Source organism: Chenopodium album, chromosome 24 (genome assembly GCF_948465745.1).
Source record: "Chenopodium album chromosome 24, dcCheAlbu1.1, whole genome shotgun sequence".
NCBI classification, from domain to species: Eukaryota; Viridiplantae; Streptophyta; class Magnoliopsida; order Caryophyllales; family Amaranthaceae; genus Chenopodium; species Chenopodium album.
In genome coordinates this window covers 25821175-25848594 of record NC_137857.1, presented here as the reverse complement: position 1 = coordinate 25848594, position 27420 = coordinate 25821175, and the positions used below count along the sequence as shown (strand labels likewise).

Here is a 27420-nt window from a genome sequence, read left to right as displayed (position 1 = left end):
CTAGAAAAGAATTTTTCTTTGCTCAGTACCTTGGATATAATAGGAACATCATACTCATGCAAAGGTCTTCTACCACGATTATTTATTAACTCTTGGAAACTTCTAAGGCCCTGTTCTTTTGAGCTTCTGGCAAGGGAGAGTACGTAGGACAAAGCATAACATAGCAGATTTCAGCAGATCAGAGCAGGGCTTTCACACTTTGAAGAGCAGAGCAGAGCATATTAGAGCAAATTTCAACAGATTAGAGCAGAGCAGAACAAATCAAAGGAACGGCTCAAAAGAACAGTGCCTAAGTCTTCCAACATTAGGATTAAGGTTGTTTAAATTTAAGAACTTGGAGATTGTTTTCCACTAGGCAAGTACAAGATTTGAAACTATATATACTTACACTACTCCATAAGACGAAAAGGTGAAGATGTGTTTATATGTATTAAGTTAACTATAATTAAAAATGTTAATATTTGTCAAAATATAAAGTAATGATATATACAAAGTATATATTTATAACCTATTGTACTTCGTGTGTTCTTGTATTGCTATATATTTTGATATTTTACAAGCATTCTCTTGATATGAGTGGTTTTGTCGCTGGCACGGTTAGCTCCCGTGTCAGTTAACCTCAATTTATTTGGGGGAGGTATAGTTGGAAACCCGTTCAATGCGTAATCAACGCTAAATGAATTATTTAGTGTCTAGTTAAAGTGTCTTGTTGATTGTTGTGGGTGCTTGTAAACAGGTGCATTGAGGTAAGTGTGTGTTGATAGGTGAAAGCATGTTAGTGTGTTTAATTACGCTTATGTTTTCAGCTTTGCTGATTGTGTGTGTTTGTGTGTTTGGCCATGTCTTTATCTTGGCCCTATGATGACCCATTTTTAATGGAGAATAGTGGGGACGAGTAAAGATAAACTTTTCAGGTATTGAAGCATATTCATGATGGGGTATGAGAGAAGAGTAAATCATGCTAGTTTTCATTAGTTTACGATGTGTTTTATGCTTTAATTATTTATGACATATTTTGTGTGGACTAACGCAAAGGTTTGTTTTGGAACGGTTTTGAATAAGGGTCTTTAATGGTTCCAAGTTGTTGTTTGATTTTATTTGACTTCGTTTGTTTTGGTTTTAAACTTTACTTTCGTTTGGTTGACTATTGAGTTGACTTGTTTGAACGGTTTTTGATTTTAAGTCTTCCGCTGTGTATCTTTGATAGTTCCCTTAGCCGTTTTCACGATGGCGGTAATGCCTTAGATATTCCTAAATCGTTTAAAGAGTAAGATGGATATTTAAAGGAAAGGAATTTCTAGGGTGTTACAGTAGCCTCCCTTGAGGGTGTATGCCAACGTGCGGCTACACGAGTTCGTGATTAAATCGAACTCGACTCCATGGTTTGGGTGGATTTAATAACTCGGATGAACCCTTATTGCCATAAGCGTTTTTGGGTTGATAGAGCTTAAATCCCCCGGGGCTAAGCCGTATGTAGAACACACACGTTTTTTCAGAAAAATCAAAGGAAACTGACTGTGAGAAGAGAAAATAAAGCCACTGGAAAGATTTTAGGTTTGTCGTGACACGGTAGAATGTAGCGTATCACGCTGCTGAACACCGTGTAACGGTGCCATGAGCCGTGACACAGCAGGTTCTGCCGTGGCGCGGCAGTCAGGAAATCTGACTGGTGCCTTTTTTTTTCTTCGTTCGCGATCATGTTATTCAATTTTTCGTACGGGACATACCTGAATGCGACGTTACAACGTCTATGCTTATGCATGCAAAAATGTCAAATTAATCACACGAATACTATTCAAGAATCATTCAAGTCTAATCCACTCATCTTAATTAAATATCAATCACTCAAATCGATAAATAACCAAGAATCCTCCCTAGCGGAGTCACCAAATTGTAGGCGTCGTTCGAAGTGCACCTACGTTAAAGCATGTGTGAATAAGCTTGGCACTTATAGGAAGTAGGAATTGACATTACGATTAGGGAAAACGATTAGGAACAAGGAAACTATGGAGCCGCCAACAAGTTTTTAAGGAATTTGTAAACCGCTCACGGATCATTTAAGTCAGCCACGGTTAAGGGACAACGAAAGGCAACAACGATTGACCCGTAAAGGTTACACCCCATTCGTAATCCATGAGATTACTAACTCCATATGGTTTGGAACCACGAAAGGAGGATCAGGGATGATGGTACGAAGTGAGTCATGGAGTCACATTCGCCCGTATTGGCCTCTACTCAATTTTTATTGTGAAAAGCATTCTTGTGCTCTCAAAGGCATACAAACAAAATATTCAATTCGCTCCAAACTATTATTATGCTAAATTGGTTGAATATTAATGCAACACATTATTCTAAAATATTTGTGACCACTTGATTAATAGCAAGATTAAAAAGGAACCTGAACCGGGTGTCCAAATTATCTTATTAGTCGTGATTTTCAGTTACATATTCCCTTTCAACATGCTATATGGTGATCATAAATAATAAAAGAATAAACATCAATATTGAAAGCAATTCAACAATAAATCGTTAGTCAATCAAATCAAATAAAAATAAAACCTGATCATGATAATAGCAATATAAAATAAAAAATGTAATTAAATTAATTTATTACTCACATTACGAGCGCTCCTTTAAATTGCTACATCATGAATAAATTGTTATTAACTTCCAATAATAATAAATCAAATTGAAATTAAATTAAATAAAAAGTAGAGTTGATCTGGTCCAAACCCTCAGTTAATTCTACCTTTCACGCCTTGGTTTAAGGATAGAATTTAGGTTAAGGAGGGAGAAGACTAGAGAATGATTTTTGGTGTAGGGAGAAAGAGAATGATTTTTGGTGCCCCAAACTGCAAAAATGAGGGGAGTATTTAGAAAGGAAATGAGCAGAGGGAACACACTGAACCCTAATAAGTAGTGCTGTCAAATTTCAAACCGAAACCGTTTAACTAGCCGAAACCGACCGACCCAAATGAGAACCGAACCGATTAAAAACCGATTTTTTTGAAACCGAAAATCGACCCAAACCGCATTTTAGTAAACCCGAAACCGAATCGAGCCGAATAATGTTAAACCGTATAAGAACCGAACCTGTTAACAAACCGAACCAAATATAAACCGAACTTAAAGAAAACCGAACTGAAAAAGAACCGAACCATATCTAACTCGAAACCGGTTCCAACCCGAAACCGTTTAAACTAGCAAAAAAACCGCTTACACCGAACCATTAGCAAACTGCTACCCGTTTGCACCGAACCATTTAAAAACCGAACTGATTGTAAACCGAACTGGTTATAAACCGAACCGTTTATGAACCAAACCTCTTCTAAATCGAACCGTTTACAAACTTTTTTATATAATTAAATGGATTTTTTTTTACGGGAATATAATTAGATGGATGAAATGGTTAAATAAGAAGCATATAATAACCTAATTGTAAAACAATAATACATTAATACACTAACTCTTATAATCTACTTCGTAATAAACTAGTCAGATCAGTATGAGTAAACTTGAAACAGAACATAATATGTATTTATAAAATCAATGAGAATTTGTTTTTAATATGATGCCTAAATATGAAATGATTCGCGACTTGCCGACTTTATATAAAACTTGTGAACGCAAAAGGTTAGCAAGTACTATCAAATTTCAAACCAAAACCATTTAACTGCTCGAATCCAAACAACTCGATAAACAATTTATTTTTTGAAACCGAAACCGACCCGAACCGTAATTTAGTAAACTTGAAATGGAACCGATATGAATAATGTTAAAGTGGTTAAACCATCGAAGAACCGAACCAGTTATAAACTGAACCGAAAAAGAACCGAACCAGTTAAAAACTGAACTGAAAAAGAACCGAACCAGTTATAAACTGAACCAAAAAAGAACCGAACTGTTTCTAACCCGAAACCGTTTCCAACCCGAAACTATTTGAACCGGGATAAAAACCGTTTACACCGCACCGTTAACAAACCGTAACCCGTCTACACCGAACCGTTTACTACCCGGACTGTTTACAACCCGAACTGAATTAAAACCGCTTAAGAATAAACCAAACCGAATCGAACCGATAACTATCTAAACCAAACCAAAACCAACCCGTGAGACAATTAAACCGATTCCAAACCGACCCGATTAAATACCGAACCGATTTCAAACCGAACCGAAACCGAACTGTCAAACCGTTTTGACAGTGCTACTAATAAGATAAAAACCCTAACTTGGGGCGCCGTGACACGCAAGAAGTCGTCACGACACGCTAAAATCTGGCGTGACACAGGAAAATGTGGAGCGACGCGGGGAAATAACAATCCCAAATGTGTGCAGGTGTGGACGCGGAAAAAACACGGATGTTTATCGTGACACGGCAGAGCCATGACGCGGCAAGTCCACCGTGGTGTAGCACGTGGCGCCGTGTCACGGTGTATCAGGGAACGCTGAAAATACACAAAAAAGTACAGTGACACGGTGTAGTGTACCGTGTCACGCCACCATACACCGTGCCACGTCAGATTTTGCCGCGTCGCGGCGTTATAGCTGATGCGCGGTAATTCCAGTTTTTACGCGTTTTTAAAACTATGATAACTTTTGATACGTAACTCGGAATAAGGCATATAATTTGTCATTGGAAAGATTATCAAGCCTACTTTCCAACCCAATTAGAATCAGTTCAAAATCGTTTGTATATTTTAGGATATGATCGTTTTAGTGAAAGGGTATCGGTTTTGGGCCGAGTTTAGTGTTTGGCTCATATGTTCTTCATTTTAAATCGGAATTGGGCTTATGATATACCGTTGAAAAGCTTATTGAAAGGCATATCCAACCAAATGCATATTCTTAGGTTCACACTCATGCACCTTGAAATTGGAGTAACAACAGCACAATATGAACATTAGCTTTTCAGAAAGTGAACATAGGCATAAAAAATATGAACATTAACTTTTCAGAAAGTGAACATAGGCATAAAAATGTTTGATTTTCGATTTCTTATGAGGTGACTTTGGGATTAACTTCGATTGATCAGGTTATACTACCTCTGTTAACATTTAGTTGCAACTTTGGGGTATTATTTGAGAGACATAAAATATTCCAAAGTTGCAACTAAATGTTAACGTAGGTAGTATATGATTTTCTTAATTCTAATGAATTGAATTTTATCTGATTTTCTGCAATTTTTTTTAATCAATGAACATAATCATGTAAAATATGAACATATGCATAGGTTCCCTTAAATGTGAACATATCTTTTTAGAAAGTGAACATAGACATAAAAAATTTGAACTTATGCATTTCAGAAAGTGAACATAACATTTCAAAATATGAACGTAAGCATTGGTTTTTAAAAGTGAATGTAAGCATTTAAAAGGTGAACATATACGTAAAAAAATATGAACATAAAAATTTAAGAAAGACAACAAATGCATAAACAGATTTAATTAATATTTCATGAACAACACATATTTACATTATGAATATTTGAAATTATATATGAACATATAATATAATTATGAATATAATGCATGTAATTATGAACATAAAAGTTTGAAGAAATAAAAAATAATATGATTATAAATCATATGCATTATTATAAGTATTGTTCATTTTTTTTACGTGTTCATTTTTTATTATTATATGTTCATTTTTTCATATTCATAATTTTTTACTAAATGTTCATTTTGTAGAGCGTAGTGTTGATTTGATGTTATCTGTGTTATTAATTTGGGCCGTGTGTTTTAGGCCTTCCCTTGTTGCACCTATCTTAGGTGCATAAGGATGCACCTAAGACAAATTGCCAATCAAATAATAATTGGATCAAAATTATAGGGCCTCAAAATTAGTTTCTCTCAATTTTGTGATATGGATACGAAAAGTGGAAAATAAGTTATGGTGTGGGGAAAATGAGCTATGCATTGGGTTGGTTTACCAAATATATTGAATGGAAATATGGATTTAAGCACTACAAAGGTTAAATATTCAACCTGACCAATAATGGCTGTGAAAGGTTGTTCATCATCGGGTTTGGTTTTGGGGAGGCATTTTTAGGTGTCTACACTTACCCTCGATGAATCCAAATTTGTTCTTGTCCCCTAGAGCCATCTTCACACTTCTGCTCCAGTTGACATAAGTTCTTTCCATTGAAGACAATCGATCCCAATGGTGTATTCGAGTTATCCGAGCTTCCCAAATAATAAGGATCAGCATAAGGAACAACTTGTTTACCCTTCATTATGAATTTTTATTTCAGGTACTAAAGTTTGAAAAGATCAAAGATTAAAAATTTTATGCTCGGTTCAATGTTAAGTTAAAGATTCAAGCTTTCTATTTCAGAAAGATTCAATTTTGTTTAATATCACAACCTGGTGATCGAGCTCTTGTACCATGAAGAAAATCAGAATATATTTAGTTTTGTTGCTCAACAAGAATGTTTAAATATTGAATTGAGGCGGAAGAATGATTTTAGGGGCTCTCAACCCTTAAAGATCTGCTTTTCATATACATATACACACCTTGATCACTACAAGCTAAAGAATACAGCCCATGGCTGCTGTCAAGGCTAGAAACAAACAAAAAACAAACCTACTCCTGTACTAAGTGTAGCTATACAAAAACTATACATATATATAGAATTATTTCCTTAGATATTGTTGAAATAAAAATTAATTCCTACTTTGCATTATTTTAAAAACTTATTCCCTGAATAGTGTCCACGTAAGATCGGATATTACCTCTTTGGTTTTTTTTTTTTTTTTTTTTTTTTTTTTTTTTTTTGTTATGTGTAGAATCACAAATCCGCAATTATGATAGCGGTTTTACTTTTACTGATTTACATAATACTACTGTTGTAGTAAAGTACGAGTAGACAGTACAATGATGATAAAAATTCAAATTGAGCCCTACAAAAGTATATAGTTAGAGAAAAAAAAAAGAGAACACATTTTCTCCTACCCCGTTATTCTCTATCTTCCCATTTTCTCGATCTCTCGTCTACTTTCATTCTTGTTTTCTTAATTGTATATAATTAGAGGAAGTTTAGCCCCAAGTCTTGCGGTGACATCATTATTTTGAGTTTTAAGACTTATGTCTAACACTTCCCCCATTTTTCTTCTTAAATCTCAAGCAAGTCTCAAGTTGAGTCTTGAAATTCCAAGACTCAACTTAAGACTTTGAGATTGGGACCCACCTCAATTTTTTTTATAATATCCTTTTTTTTTTTTTTTTACAATTTGTTCATTAATAATGTTGTTATTATATAGAAAATTAAATATAAAAAGATTAAGTAAAATACAAGTATGTCATATATTTAAGTCTTAGGGCTAAAGTGATAAATTTGGACAAGTGTTAGAGAGTCTTAACAAGAATTAGATGACATCATTTTCAATGGGGACCACCAAAATGATGTCACATCCAAGTGTTAAGACTTGGGGCTAAGTCTTAGTGAGTCTTAGTGTGTGGTCGAGCGTTAGGTGTAACTTTTTTTTTTTTACTTCATGTATTTATATTCTATTATGATCTTGTTAAATAATTGAATTATATATATTACCTCTAATTTACTTAGTAAATGAGAGGAATACATAACATTATGTGAAATTTTAAATCCCTACCTTATAAAAAGTACAAGAAAACTCTTATTTATAGTGTGCTTTCAATTCTACCATTCAAAATGTTTATTTACACAATTATCCTCAATTACTCTTATAAATAGTACGTTTTCAAATTTATCCTTCACAATATTTAATTACACATGTACTCGCAATAACTCCCTTTTAATTTTAAAAAAAATGTGTTCAAGCAATTGATACTCCAAAGCGGCAAAGCATTACAAGATCAGATGACAATGTTTAGTGTTCTAAATTTTGCAGTAGACGAAGATATGAGAGCAAATAATTGAGAACAATAAAGATAATAAAGGTAATAGTTAAGCTGCAATAAAGATGTTGACCGCTAAAAACTTTTGGTATGCATAATGGAGGTTATACTACTTTAATCGTGCAACATATTGTGTAATCAATCTATCATAGGATGTTTATAGTTTATACGGAGTAGTAATTAACCTATATAATTTGCAATAGTATCATTGTAAAAAAATACAATGAAGTAACCCCGATAATCCGTTCAAAAAAATAAATTAACCCCAATAATAGTGTTGAAGAGTATACAATAACCCATATCATAACATACTATCAAGTAACCCTATAATATTAACTAAAATCGAGTAATCCATACAACACTAACGAAGTAACCCTGGTCACACGGTGTGACAAGCCACATGTAAGAGTTTGTGTTAGTATAATAGAGAGTTTAAATTATTTCTAATAATACGGAATACAAGTATAATATAGACGTTTGATACTAATCATTTCATGTTTAATTTTTTTTTTTTTTTGAAAGACATTTCATGTTTAATTGATTCGTCTTAGTATGAATTTAAATATATCAAATATTTGCATTTCTAGAACTTAATATCTTTTACAATTCTCTCACTAATTCTAATGTGTATGTTGCTAAAGTTTTAAACATTGCAAAGATACACCACATTCGACACATTAATCGTCTATATACAAATATTTATAATAAAATAGTATGCAAACAAGCATAAGGCATAAGGACTAATTACAATGACTCTTCTCAAAATGCTAGACGCGTAAGAACCCTAGTATACTATAAAGTAACCCTATAACATTAACTAAAATCGAGTAATCCCTACAACACTAACGAAGTAATCCTAGTCACACGGTGTGACAAGCCACATGTAAGAGTTTGTGTTAGTATAATAGAGATCGAGAGTTTAAATTATTTCTAATAATACGGAATGCAAATATAATATTGACGTGTGATGCTAATCAGTTCATGTTTAATTGATTCGTCTCAGTATGTATTTTAAATATATCAAACATTTGCATTGTAGAATTTAATATCTTTTACAATTCTCTCACTAATTCGAGATCTTCCTCGTTTTAATTCCTCTCAACTCGCTAATTTGGAACGGCCTTTCTCTGCTTCTGAGATCCGAACTGCAATGTTTTCTTTAGGGAACGGTAAGTCTCTAGGTCCTGGCGGAATCACAGTCGAGTTATTCAAAACTCACTGGGATGTAGTGGGTGATTCGGTTATTGCAAGCATTCAAAGTTTTTTTCAGACAGGATACCTACTGAAAGAGTGGAATCAATCTCTCCTTGTTATGATTCCTAAGATTGGTACCCCAACAGAGATGGGACATTTGCGTCCGATTAGCATTTGCAACATAGTGTACAAATGCGCTTCTAAGTGCTTGGTGGGCAGGCTTCGCCAGTATCTTCTTCTTCTCATCTCAGATTCTCAACACGCCTTTGTTCAAGGACGTGTTATGACAGATAATATTTTGTTGAGCCATGAGTTAATGGAGAAAATCAATTGTTCTAAGTCTGGCACTTATTGGCTTGCCTCAATCAAAATCGATATATGAGCAAAGCTTATGATAGAGTTCACTGAAGTTTTCTCTTGCAGGTCTTAAAGGCCTATGGTTTTTCGGCACGTTGGCTTAAGATGATCCAACAATGCCTTGCCACGGTTTCTTACAAATCCTTGATCAATGGCACAACCTCATAGCCTTTTAAACCACAATGTGGTCTTCATCAGGGTGATCCCATCTCTCCTTATCTTTTTCTTTTCTGCATGGATATTTTCTCTTGTATGTTGCACCAAGGACAGGATGTGAAGCTTTTTCAAGGAATTAAGCTATCTAGATCAAGCCCTGCCATCTCGCATTCATTCTTTGTGGATGATGCGCTCATCTTTTTCCGGGCAACGTCTACTTCATGTACTAATATCATGCTGATCATCCAACGGTTTATGAAGATTTCAGGAGAAGAGCTAAACTTGTCAAAGTCCTTGATTAAGTTTTGCCCGAATATCAGTTCCTCCTCTCAGGCAGGTTTCAAATCGATATTCCAAATGAAGCTTGTTCAGGTGTTTGATCATCATCTGGGAGCTCCTATTGACTTTGTGGAAAAAAGAAGGACCACTTCCAGTTCATTATCGACAAAATCATTGGAAGGATAATTGTTTAAATGCTATCCGGATGTCACAATCACAAAAGTTAATTTTTATTAACTCTATCCTTGTAGCAATGGCATCCCATGTTCTCGCTTGCTATGAGTTACCTGTCTCGGTTACTTGGAAAATTGATTCCTTGCTCATGCGATTCTTCTGGGCACATTCGGATACTAAGGGTATGCACTGGGTTAATAAGGATACTATGCATCTTCCTCGTGGCTTGTGTGGCCTGGGCATTCGATGTCTGTCTTCCTTAAACAAAGCGTTGCTTGTGAAACAGGTTTGGAGACTTTTTTCTAACCCACAGTTGCTATTTCCAAAGTTTTATGTGCGCCTACCACCTTCCTGTCCAACAATCCTCACAATTGCCGTACCTTTTCTGGTCGTCATTCGTATGGTCTACGGGGGTTACTTAAGGCGGAGACTCTTTTGAAACAGGGCTGCAATTGGAAGATTAGTTATGGCCTCTCCACCCTGGCTGGTTCGACCAGGTGGGTTAATGGCTGTGTTCCGGAGTTAAAACCCGGAATTCCTTTGTCAGGTTCTGCTGCGCAAACGGTTAGCTTCTTCATCCATCATCACACAAGGTTGTGGGATACTACTAAGGTTGTTGACTGGTTTGTTCCTACGTCCGCCTCTACAATCCTTGCAATGGAAGCTCTTGATATGACTCCAGAAGACTTCCGGTTCTGGGCCAGCACCCCATCTGGATCATACTCGGTGAAAACAGGTTATGCAATGATTCAACAACAACTTTCTCCTATTGCAACACCTTCTAGTACTGATTCCTTCTGGAAAGTTCTTTGGTCTCTCCAGATACAACCTAAATGGAAGTTGTTTTTATGGAAACTGCTACACCGAGCTCTTGCTGTGAAGGTTCAGCTCCATCACAGAGGTGTAACGATTCAAGATGTGTTCTGTGACCTCTGTCGTTCAGAACCAGAGGACATGCAACATCTTTTCAGAATGTGCACTACTGCTCGATTAGTTTGGAGGGGTGGATGCCTTGGTATCCGCTTAGAATATAATGGAGAACTTTCTCTCTCAGATTGGATCCTAGATTATATCTGACTTTTTATTAGTCAGGATGGCCCAACTAGTACTCGCTTAGGTACCTTTGTCGGTACGCTTTGGAGTTTGTGGCTATGTCGGAATTCTAGAGTCTTTAAGGATTCATCCGCATCATGCCCGTTTGGTTCACAGTTTGCCGCAGTAATGGAATCACATTCATTTTTTGTAGCTTCGGATGCCTTTTCCCCAAATGATGTCTGGTGTGCTGGTGATTCCCCTATTTCGCCTGGGTTTTTTCGTAGCTCAGCTTGGTCGGAATTCTCATGGGAGTGCTTTACTGTCTATGCAAATCGATGGGTCTTGGTTCAAGATTCTCAACATGCCGGTATGGGGTGGTGCTTGGATAATGATGACCCGTGGGATGATCGGATCATTGGTGGAAGTAACTTCGGGGTTGGCTCTCCAGCTTTACATGCGGAGGCACTGTCTTGCTTGTATGGGTTACAGTGGGCTTTTGATAGTGGGTTTCATTCTCTCATGGTGTTTACTGACTCTTGTAATCTTGTTTCCCTCCTTCGGGGGGATGGCAAGGGTAACATAGATTACTTTTGGCTCATCTGCAAGATTCAGCATCTTGGCTCAGCCTTTCAATTCTGTAGTGTTCACAAGGCGAATCGTCAGCGCGTTCAAAGAGCTCATCTGAAAGCTGGAGAAGCGGCGATTAACTTTATTAGCTTTAGTATTAATATGTAATCTGTTTGTATCCGTACCGTTGTCAAAAAAAAAAAAAAAAAAAAAAAAAAAAAAAAAAAAAAAAAAAAAAAAATGGTTGAGATAGTAAATGTATTACCTTATTTGAAATGACAAGCTTATGTGGCACATGCATGTACTTTGAATAATGACGTGGCATTGCGACATAGTATATACAATTTGAAGAGTGTCATTTGTGACACCTTCCATTGTAAAGAACGGTTTTTAATGTATAGTATAGACAGATATTATACACTATTTTTAAAATTTTTGCTCTCAGATAAAGTTTTACACGGTCAAAGTGTTACTTTTTAAAAAATGAAGTATTTCGATAATTGACTTGTGTCACCTACTAGCTTGCCGGGGAGAGCAGGTCAAGGATAGGTAACCACAACCGGATTGCCACCGGGCAGATTACTAACCAGAAAAAGGTACTCGTAATTGAGTCCTTTTAAATGCTTTAATCATATAATTAATGCCTGAAAATTACACCCCAAACACGTAAGATTGACTTCAATTTTCCAAAAAGTGAGATTTAGAAATTTTGATATGGACAAAATTTATCAAAATTTCGAGCTCTAAAAATCTTATCCAATTGAAATCCGAATTTTGGTATTATTTGCTAGTGGGTCCTTTAAAATCCATGATAATCTCAAATTGGTATCAATCAATAAAAAAGTTTGGCAATGTTAGATTCTACTTTTTTTTTTTTTTGACAGTGAGCATGTTAGATTCTACTTATTTCATGAGCATATTACTTATTCCAATTTAGATCAGTTAGCCCACTTTTTTTTTTATTAAAATTACAACTATAGCAATAAAAAAAATACTAGTGTAAGTAGTATAATACTATACAAAAAAATATCATTGTAAATATAATATTCTACATTAAAAATACCACCTATAACGATAAAAAATCATAAAAAAAATTATCTGACTTTAGCAGTTAGCCTTCCTATATGCATCCCAAATAAATGGCAGTTATGCGCCTAATTGCACTCCCATTAGATAATTCTTGCATTCATGAGTATTAGTATATGGTCACGAGCCATTGTTTCCGTGGAGCACCATGCCATAATACATATGTCTATCCTATGCTTAAGGGAAAGTGTACATGACCATCCAATAATTAGGGTGGAATCACCAAAATTTTCAATAAAAATAAACATTTTACATGCAAGATTGTTACGTAGTCTTATTTATTATAACGTCAATTTCATTGCATTAATTTGTTAAAGTAATAGGCGGCACAAATGGTTAAACTTAAATTAAAATAGTGAGACAAATTCACATGTGAAAGGAACATGTGAGGTCCATCCTTTAATCCACATCCCTTCTATATAAACCCAATCAATTCTTTCTCTTCATTCAACAAACTAAAACATCTCAAATAATACTCTATTTTACATCTTTCTTATTAACCACATATATAACCAAACATCTTAATTAAGTTTCTTGATCACTCATCTAAAATGGCAACTTCTAGGATAGCACGGGTTGCATTAGAAGTTGCACCACCTCAATTTGTTAACGTTATGAGGAGGCATAGAGCATCCAAGATGTTAGACACCATCCATGAAGAGGATAGGGATTTCAATAATAATATCGACTCGTTTTCGTGGAAGAATAACAACAATAATACTAATGCGGCTTCTGGCTTTGTTCAATCTTCCTCTACTTCTCCTTCCTCGGCAACTTCTTCCTTTTCGAGCATGTCGATTTCAAGTCACTTTTTTCCTCGGAGAGTTTAAGGTTTTTTATACATGATGCTCATTGTACATAATATTGTAGTACGTCTTTTTTCCCATGGGAGTATATGTTAAGAAAACTATCATGGTTGTACTTAAATTTTTTGCATTGCTGCTTGTGCGTGTACTTTTTACTGCAAGCATTTTTAATGCTGCAGTTATCTGTAAGAAGCTCAATTTTATATGTATGGAGTAATATATATACTTGTATTTTACTAAGTTTTTATTGGTTTATATATAATATATAAAGTTATAAAGGTAAGTACAAACGTACAGACGTACAGTCTATAACTTACTTCTTGAAGATAGAAAATTGCCTTGTTAGCATTTTGGAATAATGGACAAACAAGCGGAAAAAGACACTTTGTATGTATCAATTTATATTACATTTTATAGGCTTATTAAGCATCTTCAATGGCGCTAACTAGTGACTTGCTTGTAATTTAGAAAATATCCTAGTTACTAGCTTGATCATTGGAGTCAAAAAATTAAATTAGCTTGGTTAAGCAGTACTCAACAAACTAATTTGCTTGAGAAAAAACTTGTCAAAATGAATGGTTGATATATTAATAAAATTAAATTTAAAAATCTATGAAGTAACTAAGATTTTAAGGCTTATTTAAATCACAATCTAATAGCTAATCATTAGGGCACAAACTAGGTATAAAAGAGATTAACTGTAAATCTTATTTGGCATAATAAGATAATTTGCTAATTAACTTACTATCAAAGTTGCTCTTCATTAATCAAACCTATATGACTAACCAAATCAAGAAAGTGTTAAACATTAATAATAGTAAAAAAATTATATCCAACTTATATCCAATTTTTATAATTGAACTACCGTAGAATTACTACCGTAGAATTGGTTAACCAAATTGTTAGGCATAATGATACTTTACTCAAGAAAATATCTTTTTATTAATCAGGTGATTGATAAATACAAATACAGAATCCATCAGTAAAAGTTTAATAATTTGTTAGAAACTAACTACAATTCACTCCTCTCTTTTGGGGTTTTTCCAAATTCTTTACCGTTTAGGCCGAAAATATATAGGTCCTGTTTGGGAGAAAGCTGAAAGCTGAAAGGTGAAGCTGATTGAGTTAGCCGATTTTGACTAGCTGATTTTATTAACTGATTTGACTAACTTATTGTATTAACTGATTATATAAAAGTGTTTGGTAAATAGCTGATAGCTTAAAGGTGATTGAGTATGTGAAATGACCAATAAGCTAGTGGGGTAGGTAGTTTAGGTAGGATTTTAAATTAAATGAGGTTGTAAGTGTCATTTCACAATAATTAATGAATAAGCTAATTGAAAAAGCTCCTAAAATGAGCTTTTTCAAAAAGAGCTTATTTAGTAGAATAAGCTCTTTCAATAAGCTTACTACCAAACACTTGTGTTAGCTTGTTTGATTAGTCAATCAGCTAAAATTAGTCAAATAAGCTAATTGTTTCGGAAGTTAAACTACTTCCGACCCTATTCCCTTAATTTTCTTTAGTTTTGCAATTTAGGTTTCAATAAATCTACACGGGTGGTGTAGATATTCGTCCTTCCTTTATAATATGTTTGGCACCATTTTTGGTTTTCAATTTCCTGTTTTTTTGAAAACTAAAAACCAAAAACAGGAAACAAGAAAATGTGTTTCCACTTTTTTGTTGTCAGTTTTTAAAATTATTATGATTATAATAATTTAAAATAATTTTTAATTCATTATATGACATATATCATATACTTTTAATAAACAAAAAACCAAAAAACAGAAAACCACAGCAATGCCAAACGATGTTATATGTTTACGGTTTGTTTCTATGATAGGGTTTATAAAAAAGGCAATCATATTTTGCCCTATTATCAGTTTGTTGGTAAATATTTGGTCGGGATCGCAACGGTTGTCAAGTTTTCAAACGGTTGTCAATATTTTAATATATTTTGTAATTTATTTAAGTTTTACCTTTTTTTAATTTATTTTTAATCTTTTAATAATTGATGGGTCATAAATTCAAAGTGGCATTTGTATATTTTAGAGAGTCTCACCATTGAAAAATTAACATCACATGAGTTGCTAAATTGAGAATTGGGTATGTTATCACCATTGGAGGTAAAAAACAACTCATTTTGTATTTCAATACTCAAATTTAAGTCTCACCATTGGAGGTGGTCTTATAATATTGAAAAGAGCCCACACTTTTTGTCAAATGATGAGACTCAAAGTTAAGAAACTTAGCAACTTTCTTTTGGAGTTGCTAAGTTTAGATACCAACTTATTGGTATCCTTTGCAAAAAATACTCTCTCTCTCTTAAAGAAACTCATTCGAGTCTCAGCATTGGAGAAGGTCTAATAGATCTAATGGGATTGTCGTGAAATTAATTCGTTGGTAAAAAATTATACGAGTTCACAAAAAATTTGCATCAAAAATTGTAGATAAATTATATTACCTATTACTCCACCATTTGTTGAAAACAATATATAGTTGCAACCATTGTATTTAGAGGTGTCAAAAACTGATTTGATCAACCAATTCAAATTGAGCTAAAGAAAGCGATTCTGATTTCGATTTCTATAGACACAATAATTTAGCATGACTCAAATAGAAAATAAATCCAACTTATTGATCTCATCAAACCCGATCCACACACCCGAACTGACAACTCCTAATTGTATTCTTTCCACGAAACGTCCCCCGTACACTACAATAATTAACAACCACATACATTTTCAAAATCAATTTATATGTGTATATCCTATGCTCAAGGGAAAGTGTACATGATGACCATCCAATAATTAGGGTAGAAGCACCAAACTTTTGCATAAAATGAACATTTTACACGCAAGATTATTACTAATAGGTTCACTTTCATTGTATTAATTTCTTAAAGTAAGAGGCGGCACAAATGGTTAAATCTATACTTTAGTATTTAAAAAAGCAAACCAAAAAAGACATATGTCATCGTTGTATTACACTTCCTTATCATCTTTTTCAACTCAATGTGCCACATGTCGTTATATATTTTTTATTTTTAATTATACAATTCTTCTTAACTCTTTCATTAAACACTTTATCTTCATCTCCCCTCTTTAATTCAACCTTTTTATTTGGTTTCTTTGATTTTATTCCCTCCATCTTCTTTTTATTAAGTCTCACTTCAAATTAAAGTCCCAAAATTTTTATTTCTTTAATTATATTTTCGGTTACATATTACACTCATAATTATTTATTGGTATTTCCTCACTCATTTCTCAATGCAATTTTCTATGAACAAGCCGTGCATTGCACGGGCCAGAAGGCTAGTTGAAATTAAAATTGAGAGACAAAATCACATGTGAAAGGAACATGTGAGGTCCATCCATCCTTTCTATATAAACTCATTTAATTCCTTATCTTCATTCATCAACACATCTCAAATAGTACTCATCTACCTTACATCTTTTTTAACTATAACTAAACACCTTAATTAGCTAGCTTCTTGATCAATCACCTAAAATGGCAACTTCTAGGATAGCAAGGGTTGCATTAGAAGTAGCACCACCTCAATTTGTTAACGTTATGAGGCACAGAGCGTCCAAGATGTTAGATACCATCCATGAAGAAGATAGAGATTTCAATAATAATATCGACTCGTTTTCGTCCCGGAATAACAATATTACTAATTCTACCCTTAGCTTTGTTCCATCGTCTTCTTCCTCCTCGGCAACTTCTTCTTTTTCGAGCATGTTGATTTCGAGTCACTTTTTTCCTCAGAGAGTTTAAGATTTTGTATGTATGGTACCTCTTTAACATGATAGATATGCAGTTATGCACTATAAGTATAATAATTGTAGTATATACGTCTTTTTATCCATGAGAATGGAGTGAATGGTTGTACCTTGTACTTCAAATTTTTGCTGCTTGTGTGCGTACTACTACATTTTTAATGCTTGCAGTTATCTATAAGAAGCCTATCGCTAATTTGTATCTTGTATGTACTTACATAGTTACATAGTTGCATTTTATAATGTTTTTACAACTCTATTACTCCCTCCGTCCCTAAATTACATTCTTCCTTTCTATTTTTGGTAATCCAAAATTACATTCTTTCTTTCTATTTTTGGTACGTTTTTTTTAGTAAAAACTCTTTTTTTTTTTTTATATTTAATGCTTTCTCACTCATCCTTACCTAATCTCACTCATAATCCTTGTGCCAAATTACAATGAATATGATTGGTTAAAAATTTTCAATTAGGAGCATGTGATTGGTCCTTTTTTTTTGCAAAGGATTGATGACATGTCATGAGTAATAACTAATCTATCTTTGTACTTCCCATAGCATTATCTAATCATTGTTATTTGTCTTACTCATTCCTCCTTAATTCCCGTGTAAATTTCCAAAGAGGAATGTAATTTAGGGACGGAGGGAGTACTAAATTTTTATGAAGGGAATATACTTCGTATAGATAAAAAAAATTCTATCGCCTCATTTAGGGTCTGTTCCGATTTACTGAAAACAGCTAAACTGAATTGATTGGGGCTGAACAAAATAGAGCTAAATTGAATTGTTTATGAGAGAATGAAATTAGAAACTGAACTGAACTAAATTCAACTGATTAGAGCTGAAATAAATTGAACTGAACTGAAATGAGCTGAAGTGAAATTAAGCTCAACAGAATAGACCCATAAAAGGTGAAATTTGAAATAGGGCCAACGTGGTCAACTCATATAGGCTTGTGAACAAGACCTAAAATCACAAGTGTATCCCTTTGTTTTTATTATAAATGAAACCTAAGAGAGATACATATTATTTTTGAAGGATTCCTTATACATACTTTTTTTCTATCTCCTCTAAAAACTCTTTGTTATCTCTCCTAATTAAAAAACATCCCCTGAAACCTAGAACTCACCAGAGTTCTGGTGCCGCGGCCGGTTCTTCGGCGAGTTCTCTTTCCTTTTTTTCTAGTTTTCTAAAGCTCATGTTCGTGTGGTGAAATAGAAGCGGAAACAAGCTCCATGAAGAGCTTCGACTTCCGTTTGGTGCTACCCTATTCTCACCGGAAGTTTAGATTGTTTATGTTGGTTTCCGCTAGTTAAGGAGATGAGGAAGCCTTGTTCCACCGAAAATTTTTTTGCATAGAAGAAGGATCTTGAATTGGTTACAAATCCGTGTGTTCGGGGGACGAAATTAACGATTTAAGGGTCTTGGAGTAACTCTAACGCCGCCGTCAGGGGATTGCCGAAAATAAGGAAATCGCGACGGTAATTGGTGAAGTTAGGGTTAGGGTTTTCTAGATTTGCGACCAATTTTGAATTTCTCTATTCTGGTTTCTTCTTTGATTTTTGGTGCTTTGTTTTTTGCTCTGTAAGTCTTCGTTCTCCTTAGTTATTCAGTTTTGAAGCTAGAATGTTTGTTTTTAGTTTAAGAATCTGCTCCTTGGTTGGATGTCTTCCCTTTTAGTTTTGTCGGATTGTTTTTCTCCTTGTTATGCGTCCCTGTTTGGTTTCTGATTGGAAAGCCATGGTGGGTGTGTCCAATCTTGAAGAGGTAAGGGGAAGTAATTTTGGGTTAGACTTTAGGTTTTGGGTGTTGGGAGAAATATATTCCTTGCCTCTTGCCTTTGTTTCATGTCTGGGATTTGTAGAAGTGGGTCTCCTTGTTGTAGTCAATTTTGGTTTACACTTCCTTGGCAATGGGTTTGCCTTGAAGAACAATCTGTTAAGTTTGAGAGTGTACGACTGGAAGGTTTGGTGTTTAGTTTCATCATTAGTTGGCTCTAATTTTTATAATTAGAGCTCTTTATGTTTTTTCAGGTCTGTGATGGGTTTTGTACTCATTACATTCAAAATTTCAAATCTGTGCGCTACTCCCATATTATTTGGAGTTCATAGTATGCTATTAATCATGGATTTCTTTCCTTAAAAAGAGAGAAATCAAGTTACTACCTTCCTTTCATTTCTTGCTTTGGTTTTGTTTTTCAAGCTCCACAGGTTACAAAGAGTTTCTACCGTGGTCAATTACCCAAGCTTCTCCTTTAGTGGAAAAAGGACACCGGGAATAACATGTCATGTAGGTTTCAAATAATAGCTAGAATCAAGGTGAGGCTACCTACACAGTGGTTCCAACACTCCGGGTATAACTATGAAAGCATTTTCTTTTAAGTTGCCTTATAATCTAGCGTTCATAAGAGCAAGTGTGTAGACATCTACTTTTGGCCTCCTGTCCCGACAGTGTCCCGACAGGAAGTGCAATGACGATAAATAAAACCATCTTCGTGTTGGATCAATGTGAAGGATGCTTATGGATGACTAGTTAAAACCACAAAGACACAAAAAGACTAGCCTAACCAAAAAATAAATATAAACAAAGTCCAACTAACTAAGTCCGATCATAATTAGGCTTAAGCCCGTACTTAAGACCCAATAATGATGGATTTAGAACCGCCTAGGTTAAAAATTAATGCTGCTGCAGAAAATCCGTGCGCATCTCAATGAGTCGCGCTGGTCTGGCGCGCGCAACTAATTCAGTTGCACGCGACACCCAACGCAACAGCTAGAGATGCGCTCACGAAAGATTCAGAATTTTGTAAAAATATAAAATCGAATCTTACCATAATGCCGCGCGCAAGACATTTAGTTGCGCTGCCCATGGCAGCGCAACCAAATCACTTGCGCTGGGATGCCGCGCGCAACTCAGCTAGCTAGATGCGCGCGACACCTGCTGTGGCAGAATGTTCAAAACCCTAATCGTACTCATTCCCTATAAAATGAGGCTTAATCTGAGGCTTAAAACAGACAGAAATTAACCTAAAACTCTGGCAGAAATCTTGTCAACTTGTGTGCTACTAAACCCTCTTGTCCTTAACACTTACCCCTTTGATATTTTGTTACTACGGTGGAGGTTCCTGAACAAGAAGGAGTCCATAATTGTTCTAAACGAAGATCTAGCAAAGAGAAGTGGTAAAATCCCGAACATTTAGATAAATCATCTTTATTTTCTGGTTTAACTATGTGGAATTGATTAATTAAGAAATCCTTTTAAAGTGATCAAATAACACTAATTGATTAATCAAAGTTTCTATCTTGCGTTAAATAAGATTATAATTAAATAATTAATTGATTGATTGATCACTTAAGCCAAGGCGAATCTTGTTTATTTTTGCTCCTTCACGGATTTGGATTAAATAAAGAATAACGACTTTGCAATGTAATTCCTACGTGATTGATGCATGTAAATAAAAAATAACTAACTTAGTTTAAGGTATCGCGTTGCATATATTGTTTGGTGATAAAATTGTGAAAAAGGAAGAGCTAGTAGAGGGCGCACTAGGGCTAAAATAGCGATTCCTCCCTAAAAGGAACGTTATTTTAGTACCCTCGCTCCCGAACTCATTTCTGGTTTATGTAGACCAATTTCACTACAAGAAAAAGGTCTAATTCCGACGGACATGAAAATCCGTCGGAAATCACTTAATTTCCGACGGATTTATTTTCCGTAGGAAATTTGTGACGACTTTAGAATTTCCGTCGAAAATCCGTCGGAAATTTACGACGGAAATAATATTCTGTCGTAAATTAAGTGATTTCCGACGGATTTTATTCCGTTGGTAATTTCCGACGGAATATTCGGTCGGAAATTAAAGTTTCCGACGGAATATTATAGGTTTCCGACGAATTTTTTTTTAAAAAAAAAAAAAACCCAAACCCTAATTAAAAACGGCGCCCCTCCCTCTTTATATTTTAATTTCTCTTTCTCTCTCCTCTCTTCTTACTCCGCCTCTCTTCTATTTCTCTCTCCTCTCCTCTTTTCCTCTCATCTTCTCTGTGTTTCTGCTCCTTTCTTCTTACTCAGTTCTCACGGTCTCCTCTCTTCTTTTTTTTTCTTTTCTGTTTTTTTTTTATATTTTCTCCGATCCTCATCTTCTTTCCTCCTCCTCTTTCTCAATTAGACCATATTTCTTGCTATTTCATATTAATGGTTCTCTTGCTATTTCATATTAATGGTTTATATGGTCAAATTCGACCATGAAATATCTAGATCTAGAGATTTCAGGGTCGAATTTAACCGTATTAAACCAAATTCAGGTTGAAATTGGAAGCTTCGGTTGTTAAGGTATGTTTTCTGGTTTTAATTTTTTTTTTGTTGGTTGAAATTCGTGGTTTTTTTTTTTTTTTGTTTTTTGGTTGAAATCCGTGGTTTTATTTTGTTTTTTGATTGAATTTCGTGGGTTTTTTTTTTTGGGTTTTTTGGTTGAAATTCGTGGATTTTGGCGGTGGTGTGTTTAGGGTAAGGCTGATGTGGGGGTAGTGGCGTTGGTGGTCTGCAGTTGGGGATAGGGTGGTGACACGCCGTGCCCTAGTGGTGCGGCGTGTTTTTTTTTAAGAAAATTGAAATATTTTCCGACGGAATTTCCGTCGCAACTTTCCGACGGACACAATTCGGTCGGAAGTTGCGACGGACTTTTCCGGAGCCAGGAAATCTGTTCCGACACCGGAATTCTGTCGGAAAGTTCGTCGGAGAAAGGTTTCCGACGGAATTTCCGTCGGAAGAAGCCGTTTTTCCTACAAAGGCTTTTCCGACAACCGGTTCCGACGGAATTCCGTCGGAAATGCCATTTCTAACGGATTTTGGGGTGTTTCCGACAGAATTTTTCCGTCGGAAACGAGCTATTTTCTAGTAGTGTTTGGGCATGAGTAAACTTACGATTTGTGCTAATTATCCCATGAACTCTACATGGGAGAAAGGCAGAATGAGGTTTATGAGTTTTCCTAAAACTCATTGGCGACTCCTACTTGTTTCTTATAAAAAAGCGTGATGATAGAATCAATTCTAATTCAAGATCCTCCAAACAGTCAGGAATTCAAATCCTAATACACCCTAACAAGTGTAAAGTCTTAGGCTTTTAAAGGGCCATGGGCATTTAAGGAACACTTTCCTTTCAAAGTAGTGTTGCTCGTAGTTTTGTTGTAAAGGATTTAATAGGCCTAGTTCTTTTTGTTTTAGCATGAACTTTTTCAATATATGCAAATTAATCCTTGTCAAAAAGAAAAAGAGAAATACAAATTAAAATTAAGGATAGGAGGATTTTAAGGTGTAATATATCGTATAGAAATCCTCAATCTAAATAAATAGCATTTTTGTAATATTAAGGGTAAAAATGACAACGAAAATCTATGTTTTTTATTTTTTCCTTTCATTACTTTCCTAATTAAAAATCTTTAAGTGTATTCTTAAAATTTACTTTAGTAGATTTAATACTACTATGCAAACTTACTATCAAAATTGAGATATATATTAAGATCGATCAATGGCATGTATATTATTTAGTATACGTTATTTAGGGCCTGTTCACTTCATCTTAATTTCAGTTCATTTTAGTTCAGTTCAGCTCCTAGTTTCCTTCTCTCATAAAATATTCATTTTAGCTCTATTCAGTTCAGCTCCAATCAGTTCAATTCAGTTCAGTTCAGCTCCAATCAGTTCAGTTCAGTTCAATTTAGCTCACCTCAATAAATATGAACATGCCCTTAATGTTCCATCTTGCTCATTTCTCAAGGCTCTAGCTCGGCTCAAACAAACTCGACCTTAACTTCAAATGAGCTACTCGTGATTTGTGCTCAAAGGACAACTTAAAAATCTTAGCAAATCAACCATATGAAAACTGAAATCTTGATTAAGGTTGAACTCATGTATTTCTTATTAAGCATAGCTCAAATAAGCTAATATATTGTTCAAATAACCATTATCAAATTTTTATGACTAGACTACTTCTTTTATTTCAAGCTCATAGTTTCGGGTTTTGTATGTTGCTTGCCATACTATTGTATTTAAAGTTATTCATTGAGTTGTAATAATTCGTATTTGTAGTGTGAGAATTAGGCCCCGTTTGATTTGATGTAAAATGTATTCATGGAAAATGATTTTTCCATTTTTTTTTTTCCCATTTTCCTTTGTTTGGTTTGTTAAGGGGTGGAAAATAATTTTCCCAATGATGGAAAATTCAATCCTTAAAGATGGAAAACATTTTCCTTCACAATTCAAGGGAAGCCGCATTTTTCTCTCTCTTTCTTACCTCCTTTTTTACGAGAAAATACAAGTTAATCTGGGCTCCCTCCTTTTTTACTTCCCTCTCATTCATCCTTACATTTTCACTCCTTTTTTTTTCCTGAACTTTTCTTATATGCAACCAAACAAAGGAACACTAATTTGCAATTGTGTTTTTCCTTGAAAATATGTTTTCCATGAAAATTAATTTTCCATTGAAAATGTTTTACATTAAACCAAACGGGGCTTTAGAGAGGATTCTTTAAATTGGAATTGAAAAATTACATAGTGTAGACTTCTAGTGTGAGGCTGAGTTGAGTAGGAGTACTACTGTAAGTCTGAATCTAGGATCGATTCCGAGCAAGTTATATACGGTTAGTTCTGAATTTTTATTAGGTATTGTTACTTTGTTAGACAAGTTCCGGGTAGGAACTTATGGGGTTCAATCATAGCTGGGCCCGTCCCAACCAATTTAGGGGTCCTGTGCTATTTTTAAATTAGGCCCCGATGATTTAAAACGTATAATTTTAAATATGAAATTATACTTTATAGTTTTTTAACTCATTGCTTTTAGCCTTCTTTTTTTACATGATAAAACACATAATACTAATGTTTGTATTATTAAGTTTATGAATTTGTTAGGAAAATTTGATTATAATAATCCAACCTTTCGTCGGTCTTGTTTTATTAATCCAACCTTTTGATTATACATGATTAATCCCACCTTTACCCCCCATTCTATTTTATCAGGCCCAACCAGTCATCCACCTACTACAGCAAGTTACATGTCCACATGTCACGTTGGGATTGGTCCAAATTTTTTTTTTTTTATCTTTTTTTCCTCCTTCCTGCTTCTTTTCTCTTTCCTTCTCCTCCATATTTCACGGGCAGCACCCTCCATCTTTTTTTTTCTTTTCTTTCTCTTTTCTCTTTTCTCTTTTCTCCTTCCTCCTTCCTCGTTTCTCTTTTTCTCTTTCCTTCTCCACCCACTCACCAACCTTGAAACTCAGAAACCAACCACCATCACCATAACTTGAACCCACACCCCTTGCCCCCTTCGAAACCAGAAACCAGAAACCAGAAAATTTGACGTGGTGGGTTTCGAGGTGTTTTTTAGGTTTCGTGATGTGTTACGGCCTTACGTGGTTGAGGAATTCGGTAGTGATTGTTGATGGGGGTGTCGCAACTCGCAAATGTCGTCGAAAAAGGGTTTTGGAAATGTGGGGAAGGAGAAGTGGAGGTGCGGTCAAAAAAGGAGGGGAAAATGTTAATAGCATTTCATTTTTAAGTTTAATCCGTATATTTCCTTTTTTCTTGTAGAGAAACTATATGTATTTATTTATTTTTTTTTTGAATCAATATGTTATCAATTAATTAACCTAAAATGTAAAGTTTGATTAGTCTGTTTATTTTTTTAGTTTAACAAAAAATAGCAAAAAAAAAAAAGAAAGATAAGAAGGAAAGAAAAGAAAAGATAATGGTAGAAATTTTAAAAATATATATATAAAAAAAAAGAACAAAAAACACGGGGCTCGAACCTCGGCACAACAACCCAAGACTAAATGTTTAGAGTGATTGAGTGCTACCAACTTAGCAAATTCCACTTGCATAACACATTCGACATTAATTTTTGTTATATCAGTAACAATTTTTTTTATTTTTTTTCCAATTGGGGGCCCTCTTTATTTCGGGGCCCTGTGCTATGGGTCTCTTTGCACATGCCCATAGCCGGCCCTAATTTATAGTAAGTTATAACTAAGGGTGTTATATATACTGAAAGAGGTTTTTAGATAACTCCATGAAAGATAATGGTTTTACTTCTAGCTCGGTATTGGAAGGTTTCGTCATAAAATATGTTGTCTTCTCATTCGGGGGGCATTTGGTTAGTGTATTTTTTGGATTGCAAACGGATTCGATTAAACCAATACCGTTACCATGTGTTTGGTTTGAATGTATGGTAACAATTACCATTATCTAAGGGTAATGGTTACCTCTCATTTGTGATATCTCAAAAAGTTGAGGTAACAAATATCCTTTCCATGATTAAACCAAACAAATGAAAAGGTAATAGCTAAATAAATCCTTTCCCCGCTTTTATTTGTTTCCTTTCCACTCCGTTTCCATTTTCTGAACCAATCGCCTCCTTAGTTCCTTTACACTTTTATTTTAACTAGGGTATCCTACGCGCGCGATGCGCACGGAGGGGCTAGCTCTTGCGGAGAAGTTGTATTGGCGTGTATTTACACCTTTGGTTAGGGTGGTAGACCTAGTAATTTTAATACTGACTATTTGATGTATGTGCATATGTGGCGAATTTGTAAAATTATAAGAAAGCCACCAAAATCTTTTAAGACAATTAATTTTTAAATCCTCAAAAGTTTGATAGTGTTATATCAAAATTATTATTATTATATAATATTTGATTGTTTTCCATTCCTTCATATTTTAAGCGGCCATTGTTAGTTTAAAACTTTTAATTGTTGTGCACGTTTCAATAGTACTTAGTATAATATTTCTATCGTGTTTTTCTTCAAATGAATTTTTTTGTGAGCTTTGGTCATGTGGAGTAATAATATGTAAATAAGTTCTTTAATGTTCTACGACGACCATCTAATATCTATATCAATACTAAAGCAATAGCCAATTAGTTATATTTTTCATCTTAAATTCTCTTCATAATTAATACCATTTTTTTCTACCACCGATTTCCCTTGATTTTAGGATATTTAGTTCTTTATACCTCTTGATAACATACGCCTGCTCAAATATCACCAAACTATTTAATATATGAATCCCATTCAAATTCTATGATAGATGTTGTTTATATGTAGACTTAAAAAGCTAATAAACCACATAGTGAGGGATAACTCAAGTGGTTAGAGCTCCCCTCCCGGTCCAAGAGATCTTTGGATCGATTCTCATCATTCGCCCTTGTGGCTCTCTAAACACCAAAACAAAGCTAATAAACCTTAACAATAGTTGCAATTAAAAAACGACAAGATTTTTTTTTTTTTTTGGGGGGGGGGGGTTATAAGTTAGTAGGATTTTATTCCAAATCAAAGTTCGCAAGAGTCAAGAGACTTTGCGGAAATAAGAAGAGCAACTATGAAAAAGTAAAAATAAACAGTCACTTGGTAATAAACCGTTTCATTGTACATACAAATTTTTTCTTTTTAATTAAATAATAATAATAATAATAATAATAATAATAATAATAATAATAATAATAATATCATATAAGTGTAAAGCATTAGGATTTTTTTTATTTTAAAAAAAATCATTACAAATTATTTGTTAATAAAAACAAAATTAATTGATGATATGTTTAATGATAAAAAAAACATTAAATATATTAATGATAGTAAACATATTAATGAGGGTATTAAAGTAAATACACATTTTGTACATAACTTTGTACATAGTTTTGAGGGTATGATTGGTAGTACACTATTCCTAAGAGAATGTTTCTACTTTTTATAAGGTAGGGATTTCACGAAAATTGGTAGTATAGAAACTCACTACAATTTATCTCCTTGTAGTAGTTTGTGTATGCTCTTCATCCTCACGTTTATTCTGTAACGTCAATAGAATCTAGGAAACAAAGGTAGATTGTGGTATTTAAAAGACAATCAAATAAAAAAAAATAAAAAAAAAAAAAACCCTAGCCTCCTCTATCTCCTCTCTCCTAAACTCTAATCTTCATTATCAATTTTGAAGGGGCTTTCATCGTATTTCACTGGTGGAAAGCCCCAATCTTTATTTTCTATTAAGTTTTTTGTCTCTTTGGTTATAATAATGGCTCTCTCAAAAAAAAAAAAAAAAGGGTTAATCTCCTTCGAAAGACAAGGTTTTTT

At 34.3% G+C, this 27420-nt stretch overlaps 1 protein-coding gene across 1 annotated transcript; it reads left to right on the top strand.

Annotated features, from left to right (window-relative positions):
• The first annotated feature begins 9025 nt into the window (after window positions 1–9025).
• On the top strand, window positions 9026–10047 carry LOC145610701 (uncharacterized). The gene is made up of 2 exons (XM_081666001.1): window positions 9026–9349; window positions 9625–10047. Exons 1-2 carry the CDS (start codon window positions 9026–9028, stop codon window positions 10045–10047), a joined length of 747 nt encoding a protein of 248 aa, XP_081522127.1.
• Window positions 10048–27420: the final 17373 nt, after the last annotated feature.